The sequence below is a fragment of the Leucopleurus acutus genome (assembly GCF_964270905.1).
Source record: "Leucopleurus acutus genome assembly, chromosome: 5".
NCBI lineage: Eukaryota > Metazoa > Chordata > Mammalia > Artiodactyla > Delphinidae > Leucopleurus > Leucopleurus acutus.
Genome location: NC_139147.1, coordinates 130,718,237 through 130,734,347, shown reverse-complemented (window position 1 = coordinate 130,734,347; position 16,111 = coordinate 130,718,237). Strand labels below are relative to the sequence as shown.

Sequence of the window (16,111 nt, the reverse complement as noted above, 5' to 3'; positions counted from 1 at the left end):
AGGCTAACCAAACCTACCAGACTGCCCACATATTCAGCTGGCCACAAAAGAAGGTTCCAGGTAGCCCTCATAGGGGGAACCCCTAGAGCATATAGCTTGGGAGATGAGAAAGAAGTGCACTGCTGGGATGCATAGGACATCTGCTACAGAAGGTCACTTCTCCAAGGTTGGGAAATGTAACTAACTTAGCAGATACATAAAAATACAAACAGCAACTTAGGCAAAATGAGGTGGCAGAGGAACATGCTCCAGATGAAGAAATAAGACAAAACCCCCGAAAAAGAACTAAGTGAAGTGGAGACAGGACATCTACTTAATAAAGAGTTCAGGGTAGTGATGGTAAAGATGATGAAAAAACCCAGGAGAAGAATGGATGCACAGAGTGAGAAGTTAGAAGTTCTTAACAAAGAGTCAAAAAATATGCAGAACAACTGAACAGAGATGAAGAATACAATAAATGACATGAAAAAATATACTAGAAGTAATCAATGGTAGACTAAATGATATAGAGGAATGGATCAGTGAGCTGGAAGACAGAGTAGTGGAAATTGCTGATGTGGAACAGAAAAAAGAAAAAATAAGGAAAAGAAATGAGGACAGTTTAAGAGACCTCTGGGACAACATCAAGCACAATAACATTTGCATTATAGAGGTCCTACAAGGAGAAGAGAGAGAGAAAGGGGATGAGAACATATTTGAAGACTTAATAGCTAAAAACTTCCCTAACCTGGGAAAGGCAATAGACATGCAAGTCCCATAAGTGTAGAGTCCCATAAAGGATTAACCCAAAGAGGAACATGCCAAGACACACTTTAATTAAAATGGCAAAAAGCAAAGATAAAGAGAGACTATTAAAAGCAACAAGGGAAAAGCAAAAAATAACATATAAGGGAACTCCCATAAGGTTATCAGCTGACTTTTCAGCAGAAACTCTACAGGCCAGAAGGGAGTGGTACAATACATTTAAAGTGGTGAAAGGAGGGCTTCCCTAGTGGAGCAGTGGTTAAGAATCCACCTGCCAATGCAGGGGACACAGGTTCGAGCCCTGGTCCTGGAAGATCCCACATGCCATGAAGCAACAAAGCCTGTGCACCACAGCTACTGAGCCTGCACTCTACAGCCTGCGAGCCACAACTACTGAGCCCGCGTGCCACAACTATTGAAGCCCACATGCCTAGAGCCCGTGCTCTGCAACAAGAGAAGCCACCAAAATGAGAAGCCCACACATGACAACAAAGAGTAACTTCCACTCGCCCCAACTAGAGAAAGCCAGTGCGCAGCAAAGAAGACCCAACACAGCCAAAAAGAAATAAATTAAAGAAATAAATTTAAAAAAAAAGAATAAAGTGATGAAAGGGAAACCCTACAACCAGGAATACTCTACCCAGCAAGGCTCTTATTCAGATTTGATGAAGAGATCAGAAGTTTTACAGACAGACAAAAGCTAAAAGAGTTCAGCATCACCAAACTAGGTTTACAAGAAATGTTAAAGAAACTTCTCTAAGCAAAAAAGAAAAGGCCACAACTAGGCACAAGAAAATTATGAAATGAAAAAGTTCATTGGTAAAGGCAAACATAAGTAAAGGTAGGAAATTATCCATGCACAAAGCTAGTAGGAAGATTAAAAGACAAAAGTAGTAAAATCATTAATATCCACAATAAGCAGGTAAGGAATACACAACCAATTAGATGTAAAATATGATATCAAAAACAGTAATCATGAGAGGAAGAGAGTACAAACGCAGGGTTGTTAAAATGCATTTGAAATTAAGCAGTCAGCAACTTAAAACAATCATATATATATATATATGTATGTATACCCACCTACTTCATCATAACCACAAACCAAAAATCTACGATATACATACAAAAAAGAAAAAGGAATCCAAACATAACTCTAAAGATACTCATCACATCACATGACAAGAGAACAAAAGAAGGGGAAAAAAAAGACCCACAAAACAATTCCAAAACAATTAACAAAATGGCAATAAGAACTTAGGTATCACTAATTACCTCAAATGTAAGTGAAATAAATGCTCCAATCAAAAGACAAAGAGTGGCTGAATGGATACAAAAATAAGACCTGTATAGATGCTGCACACAAGAAACTCACTTGAGATCTAAAGACACACAAAGACTAAAGTGAGGGGATGGAAAAAGGTATTCCATGCAAATGGAAATCAAAAGAAAGCTGGGGTAGCAAAAGTTATATCAGACAAAATAGACTTTAAAACAAAGACTGTTACAAGAGACAAAGACACTACACATAATGATCAAGGGATCAATCCAAGAAGAATATATAACAATTGTAAATACATATGCATGCAACATAGGAGCATTTAAATACATAAAGCAAATATTAACAGCCATAAATGGAGATATCGACAGTAACATAATACTAGTGGGGGACTTTAACACCACACTTACATGAATGGACAGATCATCCAGACAGAAAATCAATAAGCCTTAAATGACACATTAGTTGATATATATAGAATATTCTATCTGAAAGCGGAATACACATTCTTTTCAAGTGCACATGGACCATTCTCCAGGATAGATCACATACTAGGCCACAAAACAATCCTCAGTAAATTTAAGAAAACTGAAATCATATGAAGCATCTTTTCCGACCACACGCTATGAGACTAGAAATAAACTACTAGAAAAAAACTGCAAAAAACACAAGAGACTAAACAATATGCTACTAAACAACAAATGGAACACTGAGGAAGTCAAAAAGGAAATAACAACTTACCTAAAGGCAAATGAAAATGAAAACACAATGATCCAAAATTTATGAGATGCAGCAAAAGCAGTTCTAAGAGGGAAGTTTACAACCTTACCTCAGAAAAAAGAAAAATCTCAAATAAACAACTTAAACTTACACCTAAAGGAACTAGAAAAAGAAGAACAAACAAAACCCAAAGTCAGTAGGAGAAAAGAAATAGTAAAAATCAGAGCAGAAATAAATGAAATAGAGACTAAAAAATCAATAGAAAAGATAAATGAAACTAAAAGCTGGTTCTCTAAGAAGATAAGCAACACTGATAAAACCTTTAGTCAGACTTATCAAGAAAAAAATGGAGAGGGATCAAATCAATAAAATCAGAAATGAAAAAGGAGAAGTTACAACTGACATCACAGAAATATAAAGAATCATGAGAGACTACAATGAACAACTCTATGCCAATAAAATCAATAACCTTGAAGAAACAGACAAATTTTTAGAAAGATACAATCTTCCCAGACTGAACCAGGAAGAAATAGAAAATATGAACAGATCAATTACCAGTAATGAAATTGAATCAGTAATTTAAAAACTCCCAAGAAACAGAAGTCCAGGACCAGATGGCTTCATGGGTGAATTCTACCAAACATTTACAGAAGAGTTAATGCCTATCCTTTTAAAACTATTCCAAAAAGTTGCAGAGGAAGTAACACTTCTGAACCCATTCTATAAGGCAAGCATCACCCTGATATCAAAACCAGACAAAGATATGACAGAAAAAGAAAATTACAGGCCAATATCACTGCTGAACATAGATGCAAAAATCCTCAACCAAATACTAGCAAACCAAATACAATAACACATTAAAAGGATCATATACCATGATCAAGTGGGATTTACCCCAGGGATGGAAGGACTTTTCAATATCTTCAAATTACTCAATGTGATATACCACATTAATAAACTGAAGAATAAAAATCATATGATCATCTCAATAGATGCAGGAAAAGCTTTTGACAAAATTCAACATTCTTTTATGATATTTTTCTCAAGAAAGTGGGCATAGAGTAGGGAACATATCTCAACATAATGAAGGTCATTCATGACAAACCCACAGTTAACATCATACTCAACAGTGAAAAGCTGAAAGGATTTCTTCTAAGATCAGGTACAAGACAGGGATGCCCACTCTTGCCATTTTTATTCAATATAGTATTGGAAGTCCTAATCACAGCAGTCAGACAAGAAAAAGAAATAAAAGGAATCCAAATTTGAAAGGAAAAAGTAAAACTGTCACTCTGTAGATCACATGGTACTATACATAGAAAATCCTAAAGACACCACCAGAAAACTTCTAGAGCTCATCAATGAATTTGGTAAAGTTGCAGGATACAAAATTAATGTACAGAAATCTGTTGAATTTCTATACATTAACAATGAACTATCAGAAAAAGAAATTAAGGAAATAATCCCATTTACAGTTGCATCAAAAAGAACAAAATACCTAGGAATAAACCTACCTAAGGAGATAAAAGACCTGCAGTTGGAAAACTATAAGACACTGACAAAAGAAAATGAAGATAACACAAACAGATGGAAAGATATACTGTGTTCTTGGACTGGAAGAATTAATATTCTTAAAATGACCATACTACCCAAGGCAATCTACAGATTCAATGCAATCCCTATCAAAATATCAATGGCATTTTTCACAGAACTAGAATAAATAATTCTTAAATTTATATGGAGGGAATTCCCTGGAGATCCAGTGGTTAGGACTCTGTGCTTTCACTGACAAGGGCCCGAGTTCAGTGCCTGGTAGGGGAACTAAGATCCCACAAGCCGTGCAGTGTGTCCAAAAAAAATTAAATTTTTATGGAAACACAAAAGAGCCTGAATAGCCAAAACAATCTTGAGAAAGAACAGAAGTGGAGGAATCATGCTCCCTGACTTCAGACTATACTACAAAGCTACAGTCATTAACACAGTATGGTATTGGCACAAAAACAGACACAAAGATCAATGGAATATAACAGAGAATGCAGAAATAAATCCACACACTTATGGTCAATTAATCTATGACAAATGAGGCAAGAATATATAATGGAGAAGATAGTCTCTTCAAAAACTGGTGCTGAGAAAACTGGACAGCTACATGTAAAAGCATGAAATAAGAACATTTTCTCACACTACATACAAAAATAAATTCAAAATGGATTAAAGACCTAAATGTAAGACTAGAAACGAAACTCCTAGAGGAAAACAGACCACACTCTTTGATATAAATTGTAGCCATATGTTTTTAGATTTATCTCCTAAAGCAAAGGAAATAAAAGCAAAAATAAACAAATGGGGCCTAATTAAACTTAAAAGCTTTTGCACAGCAAAGGAAACCATCAACAAAATAAGAAGACAACCTACTGAATGGGAGAAAATATCTGCAAATGATATGACCAATAAGGGGTTAATATCCCAAATATATAAATGCTCATACAACTCAATATTAAAAAAAAAACCTGATTAAAAAATGGGCATAAGACCTGAATAGACTTTTTTCCGAAGAGGAAATGCAGATGGCCAACAGGCACATGAAAAGATGTTCAACATCGCTAATCATTAGGGAAATGAAATCAAAACCACAATGAGATATCACCTCACACCTGTCACAATGGCCATCATCAAACAGAACACAAATAGCAAATGCTAGTGAGGATGTGGAGAAAAGGGAACCCTCATACAATGTTGGTGGGAATGTGAATTCGTGCAGCCACTGTGCAAAACAGTATGGAGGTTTTGCAAAAAACTAAAAATAGAACTATAATGTGGCTCAGCAATTCCACTCCTGGGTATATAGCTGAAGAAAACAAAAACACTAATTTGAAAAGTTACATGTATCCAGTGTTCATACCAGCATTATTTACAATAGTCAAGATATGGAAGCAACCTAAGTGTCCATCAACAGACGAATGGATATAGAAAACATTTTATATATATATATATATATATATATATAAAAATTGTGTGTGTGTATATATATATATATATATATATACACACACACACACAATGGAATGCTACTCAGGCATAAAAAAGAAGGAAATTTTGCCATTTGCAACAACGTGCATGGACTTGGATGGTATTATGCTAAGTGAAATAAGTTGGACAGAGAAAGACAAATGCTGCATGATATCACTTATATGTGGAATGTAAAAAATAAACTAGTGAATATAACAAAAAAGAAACAGACTTATAGATTTAGAGAACAAACTAGTGGTTACCAATGGGGAGAGGGAAGGGGGGAGGGGCAATTTAGAGGTAGGGGATTAAGAGGTACAAACTACTATGTATAAAATAAGCTATAAGGACACAGAGAATATAGCCAATATTTTATAATAACTATAAATGGAGTATAACCTTTAAAAATTGTGAATCACTATACTGTATACCTGTAACTTACATAATACTATATATCGACTATACTTTAATTTTTAAAAAGTAACAATTTTTCTTGGCAATGGCTTAAGAAAAATGTCACCCATCAGTCTGCATGAAGGAAACATTGTGTAGTGGACTGAAATGTCTTCAACAACATCAAGAGAACTTCCAGGGGTATGTAATCCCTAGAAAGCAGCTTGTGCTGAAAAGTGACTAAAAGGACAAAAACGAATCAAGTCTAAATGTGAGAGTGGGAGTCTAGATGTAAAAGGCAACTTGATAGTTCGAGAAGAATAGAAAAGATTTGAAAAAGCCATTTAAAAAAATGTCACAGATTTTACAAAGAGATGCAGTTACAACCTAGATGAAATTATGAAATTATGAAATTATGCAGCATAGATATGTCCCAGACCCTGTTAACGTGACTTTACGACTTCATTCTGTAGCAAAAATACAATGAACCAAGATCAGGGTTGGAGATTATATATAAAGTCAAGAGGTGAGAAGATTCTGGAATAACAATATAAGGTCAGGAAACTTTATAACTCTTACATTACTTGCACACAAATCCACAGTCAAAAAATTATTAATTCATTGATAATAAAGAAGGTAGTTCTTGAAATGATTGATCATGCCCACCTGGGCCAGGCAAGGTGAGAAGTCAAATGAAGTCATAAGGGGTTCATGGATTCTAAAGTAAGAGGAATCAAATTTGTAGCCTCTCAGGTGAGGTATAAAGAAATAAAAGAAGTAGAAGGTAGTGAGGCTGTGGTCAAAGACAAGGGTTTCAGTTTCTAGATTACCAACATTGACCAGTTCCAACAGAGATGAGAAGCAGTACAGTGTGGAAGGAATCATATGGAATTGGAAGTCAGTAAGTCTGAGTTCAAAACCTGGCTTTATGACCAAAGAGCATATTAAGGGTATTTAAAAACATCTGAAAAGTAAAAAGATTGGAAAAAAACCTAATCCCCATGTCTTTTCTAGCTATAAAATTAAGTTTTATATAACTAAGCTTTTCTCTAACTACACTGACATCTTAGAAATAGTGGGGGAATTAAAAAGAAAAATCCATTAAAAACACAAGTTTTGTTTTGCATAACAAATTTGTTTTTCATAAGACAACATATAAAAGACTGCAACGCAGATGACTTCAGAAGAAACAGTGTCCTTATATTTATCGTAAATACATCTGACTACTAATTAATGAATGCAGATAAAATATCTATGGGTTTATTAAATATATTTATTTTTCAAGTTGAAATGGTAATATGTACATTAAACTCCAAAATCTTAAACATTTCTCTGCCAGATGGGTAAGATTTATATTTGGAAAATTAACGATATTTTCCAGGAAAACTGGATTTCTTTTAAACATTGCAGTAAGCATTTTGTACTACTGAAACACTTGCTCAAACATGCTTCAAATACTTTACATATCAGTAACTAGAAAATAACTAGGGATTGTGAAATTGAGTGATATATTTTAGTTTTGTTATTCCCTTTAGTAATTCTTTACTGGCTTACCACACACATTCCTAGATGGTTTATCATTTAAAATTGTTCATGTTTTCTTTCTTAATTGTTGTGCTTTCTGACAACAAAAATAAAATATGCTGTTGTCTTGGGGAAAAAAGAACAATAAAACCTCAAACCTTACAGAAATGTACAACTTATAAATCTCCTATAATTTCATCCCCTATAACTACTGTTTAGGTTTTAGTACATATCTACTAAAAGTAAAGACTTACTTTTACCCTAATTTTTTCTAAAGAATAGAGCTTGATAGGCAATCTTAGAAAAGCAGAATATAAAAACAGAAGGGAAAAGAATGGAAAAGAAGAGAACTGAAATAAGTTGAGCACCAGCTGTGCCAGGTACCAGCTAGTTGCTCCATATCAATTACCTCATTTTGGCTCCTTGGGAACCCTGAAATTTTTTTTTCCCAATCCAAAAGGCACACAAGTCACACAATGTCAATTTCCTGGCTTTGATAATATACTCTAGTTGTGTGAGATCTCTTTGGGGAATCTGGATGATGGATACACAGGCCCCTCTACTATTTTTACAACTTCTTGTGAGTCTTCAATGATTTCCAAATAAAAAGTTACAATAAAAACTGAGGCACAGAAAGGGGTAGAGAATAAAAATTAAGCATAAATAAATGAGATGGAAATAGTACCTTAGTGATTAATTAAAATCAATTCTTTTAACATAGATTCATTCAGAAACATGTAACTACCTGCAGAAATGAATAAGATGCATTTACTGCTTTATAGGAGCTCTTAGTCTAGGCCCTCATTTATTGAGCATCTACCATATAGACTCTAGAAACAAAGGTAAGAAAAAAATTAATTAAAGGTATAATCCTTACCCTCAAAGGAAAAATAAAAAGCTTTCAATCATATCCCTAGGAATATATACAGTGGAGCACATACATATACACATCCAGGGACTGATTTTCCAATTTGTGAAGTGCTTTCATGAAAAAACATAGTCTAATTTCCTACTTATTTATGAAATTTAAAAAATGAGATGGAACTATTGACTAGAATTAAATTCTAAAGTTTCATAGCTTTTAATGCCAGTCCACAGTGGGAACGTTTTCCTTCTTTGACTACTCTCTTAGTTTTATTGTATGATATACTTTAGCATTTGGGTATATATTGTTCTCTGCTGTTACCTGAGTATCTTTTCTCTCCATCTGTGTTTTGAGCTCATTAAGAGCTGTTTTTCCTTCTAACCCCATGTTTCAGAGCACATAGTTGGTAATAAATAAATGCCAGTTGACTTGCACTTTGTCAACTGTATGTTACTTCCATAAAAAATTAGCTACACATATTTATATGAGACAGAAATTGATTAACTTTGATTTAACTAATAATTATGGGATTACTGGGTATAAAGTAGAAGACATTTTACTAGCTACTATATAACCCTAAAATATAAAAGATAATGATATATGTAACAAATTAGCATTGCCTCCACAGAACTTAAGTTAGATGATTCCTGTTTGGCAACTTTAATCCTATAAGCAACGTTTTTCTAACATGAGATTAAATATAAAAAGGGAATAACTATTTGGAACTTACCTGCCGTTACTTTCAGCATATTTAATATTTAATTTCAGCATATTTAAACATTTTGGTAGACAACACATAACTAAGGAGATTTAGGTCTGATTTTTCCTTCCTTGCTTAACTAATGAATGTAAAAGTACTGTAGTTATATTAATAGAAAACATAAAGAACGCTGACTTATTCAAAGATAGGCTCCAAAAATATTAATGAACCAAAGAAATAGATAAAATATAGACCAGATCCTGCTGTTTTAAGGTATACGCTTTTCTAATTTTTCCAGGTTATAAATTAGCAGTATTTAATTTTCCCATTCTATATTTAAGTTATAATTCAGAATTCATCCATGCCATTAACAAAAAGTTACATATGCACACATACATATAATTACATATACATAATTTAAATACCCAAACTGACTTTTCTATGAAAAATTTTCTGTCTTGATGGTGCATGTGCTCGTATGTCTTTATATTACATTTGAACTTTCAATTGATATAGTAGTACTTTGAATTATGACAGCAATGCAATATATAATGTTATTTTCCTCCTGTCCTCTTCCTGTGTGAAAAGAACATGAAACTCAGAAGCTTAGCACATGAATTTAGAACAGCTCTTCCTGCCCTAAAACATCTTAGCATTCTGAGAAAACTAATGAACCCAGAAAATTTTCTCCTAAGAAGGAAGATTCAGGGAATTGTAAATCATTCACATCAATATCAGAATACTAAGGGCCAAATAAATGTCTTGTCCAAAGGCATACAGGTAAAGAGAGGAGAACTGAAGTACTTTCTTCATTCCCACCACACTCCTCCAATCCTAGGCCTCACTATGCTCAGTGGAGGAGGGTTATAGCTCTGATTTGTTTGTACTCTTTATAAAGATTACACTGTGTACATTTACACAGGGCAAGGTTACATTAATCTCATACAAATTCTTTTGAAGCCTCAAAAGAGTCTTTTGGAATTCTGTCCTCTCTGAGCTTATAATAATCAAATAAAAAATTCTTTATCAGATAGGGAAAAAAATGAAAATGAACCAGAAGAAAGAGCAAGAACGTGGATAAGCTAAATATATTTAGTAGCTGAAAAATTTCTTTGAAGAAAACAGCAACATGCATGTAAATTCCCAAATCCTTTTAAAGTAGTAAATCAGGTGATTAGACCCCAGCCTTTTATAGGTGGGCAGATACCTATGCCAGAATATCTGCAGGACTTATTTCTAAAAGTTGTGAGTGGTAATGTTAGTTTTGAATATAGGGGAGGAATGGGGATGGGGTGGGCTCCTTCAGTGCTCTGGGGGAACATCTACTTAGTACGTGTATCCCAAATCAGACATACTCAATTTTTTATAAACAGGGCTTCCAATACCTCTTTAGGGTGGAAAACTATGTTATCTAGTTTGAAATCTCCATGAATCAAATTTTCTTCATTGTCATTATCTGGCAAGTTTTTCATTAGCCAGTCAGATAGTTGGTTCATGGCAGGGATGTCCTGATGAGCTGCAGCTTGATATTGCTTTGTCCAGGTTGATACCTAAAGATATATAAATTAAAAAAATGACAGAGCTGAAAGTGGAATGTAAGATTCAGCAATTCTAAAATTAAAACAAAATTCAATTATATCAAATTTTGTTTTAGTGTTAAATGCTCAGGACAAATGCCGTGATACTCCTATTAGCCTAAAACACTCATATCAGCCTGAAAACTTCAACATTTAAGTTTCTCTTCCATCTATTTTCATTTTACTTACCTAGACTTTTATCAGGAAAAAAAATACTGGCCTAGGAATCAAGAGACGTGGGTTCTAGTCTTTATTCAGCAAATATTTTGTGGAAGGAGAAAAAAAAAAAAGAACACACACAAACACACATACGTACATACCAAAAAAATAGACAAAGAAAATTTCTGGAAGGGTCACAAGAAACAAGTAATCCCTGAAAAATGTAATATAGGGACTAGAAGAAGAAAGGAGATCTTTATTTTTCATTTTAATCCCCTTTCTTATTACCCATAGAATTTTCTAAAGAATCTTCAAAAATATATTACAGATATGAAAAATGCAAAGATTTTTTTAATTGTTCTTAGAATTGAATGCAAATAAGACAACCTATTGTCAAAGTCCTCCATCAACTGAAATAATATTATTTATCTACTTATATCTCTCTCCCTACTTTCTAAGGTATCTCTGTTCAATTTAGTACAGTAAAGATATTCATCTTTGGAATCTCAGAGAGCTGGGTTGAAATTATGTCTAAGCCACTTATTTGTATATTACTTAATACCTGCAAACCTCAGTTTCCTCATCTGCAAAATGGGGGTAGTAATACCTATGTATTAGTGTTGTTACAAAGATTAAAAAACACTAGGTCTAACAACTCACCTAGCATGGGAGCTGGCACGTAATGAGTATTCCCTAAACCTTAGTTCCCGTTTCTCTCCCTTCTGCCCCCTCAAAAAGACATACAAAGGGAAACAGCCCCATACATATCTGGTCTTGCTGTTTCTTTGATTTGAAATGCTCACCATCTCTTCCCTATTGCTCTAGATTTTATCCTTCCTTAAATACACAGTACAAGACATATCTTTCCCAGGAAGCTTTCCCCAACCTAAGCAAGGGCATACTGATATCTATCCTCTGAATGGAACAGTTTTCATGATGAGTACCAAACAATTTACTACCAGATTACATACTCTTTTATACCATTTTCAAGTCTCATGTAAATGAGATTCAAGTATAGATGTCTCAAAAATGACCATAAGTTCCTTTAGGGGAAGAACTTATTTCTATTTTCCTGATATTTAACACAGTATTCAGCACATATTAAACATACATTCATGCTTAATAAATATCTGTTAAACTAATTTAAAAAGGGAAAATTGTATAGAAAATATATTGGTAAATTAAGTGAAGAGATAGAAACAGCTTTAAATCTGCATTTATGTACATGCTGTTATAGAAGCTTTTGCTGAACAAAATCTGATCTAAAAATACAAAATTATTTTATGTTTAAAACAAGTCAATCTGACAGCTGATATTAAAAGTTATAGCCAAGTTTCAGAAAAGTATAAAATAATAGGTTTTTATTTTAACTAATATTATTTCCAACAACTTGAGAAAAGGAGCACTTTGTGTGGATGCATTACCTGTCTTTTGCAGTACCCAGCACCTCTACCATATTCTTCCAGCTGCAGTGACTGTATATTCAAGGAATGTAACTGAGCCAAGGTTTCTATCATGGCCACATATATGGCTGAGCGTTCTGCTGGGCTAACTTCAGGAATTGTGAAATCACGAAAGATTCGGCCCTATGGAAGCAATTACAACAGATAATATAAAACAAAATAAATCTTTTCATACCAATTATTTGCTGTCTCATCATCCCCTGTTGCCTACAAAAAAGATCAGGATACAGTCTTACAACCAAAACCAATTCTTTGCAGAATGCGCTAGAAAAACTGTCATTTGTGAAACATGTTTAACATAAGAGTGTACATGCCAAAGGGAAAATACAAGGATACACCAAGATGAACTTAAAGGACAAAAACTAATCTTAAGTAACATCTTACCGAAAAAAACCCTTAAAACAATTTGGATTTATTTTTAATGGATTGATGTCCTATTTGGAGTAGTTTTTTCCCCTACTATTTGGACGGTTTAGTTATTGCCATTACATATAGCTCTTTACTGACACCTAGAGGAAGACTAAGCCAATATGCCCTAATTACTAAATTTGTTCCTAGTTTACTTCAACCCGCTCAAAATTTGTGTGTGCTCAAAATAAAATGAAAGTTTAATACAACACAGGGAATAGAGCCAGTATTTTATAATAACTGTAAGTGGAGTATAACCTTTAAAAATTCTGAATCACTATGTAATACACCTGTAACTTATATAATATTGTGCATCAACTATATCTCAATTAAAAAATTTAAAAAACAAAAACAAAACAAAACTTCCATAGAGAACCAATCTTGCTGACACCTTGATTTCAAACTTCTAGCCTCCAGAACTGAGAGAATAAATTTCTGTTGTTTTAAGAAAAAGAAAAAAGTTTAAGCCCTTCCAAAGCAAACTAATTACCTACGATGTACACTAATATACTATCACTTATTACCATCTAATATCACAATTAAAAATAAAAGCAACAAAAAGTACAATTAAGTGTTAATTTACCTGTACATGTTCCATCACATAAAATTCTGTTCCAATGACACAAGCATCACTGCAGTACAATAAAGGTTTGGGAACAGGGAATCCAATTGAAAACAAAGTATTCTGGACTTTAAATTCTCTATCAATCTAAATAGGACGATAGATAATTAAAAATCAGAAATACAGAAAATTTAATAATTACTTGTGAACTAACATTAAGGTTAGAAATTAATTTTAAAACAATATCAACAAATAACCCAGAGGATAATAATTTCCTTAGTATTTTCCTTAAAAGTAGTCTTAGTGTGAGAGATTGGTTCAAGATGGCAGAGTAGAAGGACGTGCTATCACTCCCTCTTACAAGAACACCAGAATCACGACTAACTGCTGAACAATCATTGACAGGAAGACACTGGAACTCACCAAAAAAGATACCCCATATGCAAAGACAAAGGAGAAGCCACAATGAGATGGTAGGAGGGGCGCAATCATGATAAAATCAAATCCCATAACTGTGGGGTGGGTGACTCACAAACTGGAGAACACTTATACCACAGAAGTCCACCCACTGGAGTGAAGGTTCTAAGCCCCACGTCAGGCTTCCCAATCTGGGGGTATGGCAACGGGAGGAGGAACTCTTAGAGAATCAGACTTTGAAGGCTAGTGGGATTTGACTGCAGGACTTCGACAGGACCAGGGGAAACAGAGACTCCACTCTTGAAGGGCACACACAAAGTAGTGTGCTCATTGGGACCGAGGGGAAGGAGCTGTGACCCCATAGGAAACTGGACCAGCCTGATAGTGCTAGAGGGTCTCCTGCAGAGGTGGGGGGTGGCTGTGTGTCCCCGTGAGGACAAGGACACTGGCAACAGAAGTTCTGGGAAGTATTCTTTGGCGTGAGCCCCCCCAGAGTCTGCCATTAGCCCCACCAAAGAGCCCGGGTAGGCTCCAGTGTTGGGTCGCCTCAGGCCAAACAACCAATAGGGAGGGAACCCAGTCCCATCCATCAGCAGACAACTGGATTAAAGTTTTACTGAGCTCTGCCCACCAGAGAAACACCCAGCTCTACCCATCACCAGTTCCTCCAATCAGGAAACTTGCACAACCCTCTTAGATAGCCTCATCCACCAGAGGGCAGACAGCAGAAGCGAGAAGAACTACAATCCTGCAGCCTGTAGAACAAAAACCACATTCACAGAAAGGTAGACAAGATGAAAAGGCAGAGGGCTATGTACCAGATGAAGGAACAAGATAAAACCCCAGAAAAACAACTAAATGAAGTGGAGATAGGAAACCCTCCAGAAAAAGAATTCAGAATAATGATAGTGAAGATGATCCAGGACCTCGGAAAAAGAATGGAGGCATGATCGAGAAATTGCAAGAAATGTTTAACAAAGATCTAGAAAAATTAATGAACAAACAAAGAGAGATGAACAACACAATAACTGAAATGAAAAATACACTAGAAGGAATCAATAGCAGAATAACTCAGACAGAAGAACGGATAAGTGACCTGGAAGACAGAATGGAGGAATTCACTGCTGTGGAACAGAATAAAGAAAAGAGGATGAAAAGAAATGAAGACAGCCTAAGAGACATCTGAGACAACATTAAATGCAACAACATTCGCATTATAGAGATCCCAGAAGGAGAAGAGAGAGAGAAAGGACCAGAGAAAATATTTGAAGAGATTATAGTCGAAAACTTCCCTAACATGGGAAAGGAAATAGCCACACAAGTCCAGGAAGCGCAGTGAGTCCCATACAGGATAAACCCAAGGAGAAACACACTGAGACATATAGTAATCAAATTGGCAAAAATTAAAGACAAAGAAAAATTACTGAAAGCAGCAAGGGAAATGTGACAAATAACATACAAGGGAACTCCCATAAGGTTAACAGCTGATTTCTCAGCAGAAACTCTACTACAAGACAGAAGGGAGTGGCATGATATACTTAAAGTGATGAAAGGGAAGAACCTACAACCAAGATTATTCTAACAGGCAAGGATCTCATCCAGATTCGATGGAGAAATCAAAAGCTTTACAGACAAGCAAAAGCTAAGAGAATTCTGCACCACCAAACCAGCTCTACAACAAATGCTAAGGGAACTTCTCTAAGTGGGACACACAAGAGAAGAAAAGGACCTACAAAAACAAACCCAAAACAATTTAAGGAAATGGTAATACGAACATACATATCGATAATTTCCTTAAACGTGAATAGATTAAATGCTCCAACCAAAAGACACAGGCTTGCTGAATGGATACAAAAACAAGACCCATATATATGCTGTCTACAAGAGACGCACTTCAGACCTAGGGACACATATAGACTGAAAGTGAGGGGATGGAAGAAGATATTCCATGCAAATGGAAATCAAAAGAAAGCTGGAGTAACAATACTCATATCAGATAAAATAGACTTTAAAATAAAGAATGTTACAAGAGACAAGGAAGGACACTACATAATGATTAAGGGATCAGTCCAAGAAGATATAACAATTATAAATATATATGCACCTCAATACATAAGGCAACTGCAAACAGCTCTAAAAGAGGAAATTGACAGTAACACAATAATAGTGGGGGACTTTAGCACCTCACTTACACCAATGGACAGATCATCCAAACAGAAAATTAATAAGGAAACACAAGCTTTAAATGACACAACAGTCCAGATAGATTTAATTGATATTTATAGGACATTCCA

The 16,111-nt window shown here is 34.8% G+C and overlaps 1 protein-coding gene across 3 annotated transcripts in view; it reads right to left on the bottom strand.

Annotated features, from left to right (window-relative positions):
* Positions 1–16,111, bottom strand: part of ACAD11 (acyl-CoA dehydrogenase family member 11) — an 88,633-nt gene that overhangs the window by 60,138 nt on the left and 12,384 nt on the right. For all 3 annotated transcript variants that reach the window (XM_082839225.1, XM_082839226.1, XM_082839227.1), the window contains exons 3-5: positions 13,422–13,547; positions 12,392–12,553; positions 10,617–10,781 (exon numbers count right to left, since the gene is read on the bottom strand). In XM_082839225.1, the coding sequence (XP_082695351.1) occupies positions 10,617–10,781; positions 12,392–12,553; positions 13,422–13,547 (453 nt within the window). The remainder of the gene's footprint in view (positions 1–10,616; positions 10,782–12,391; positions 12,554–13,421; positions 13,548–16,111) is intronic.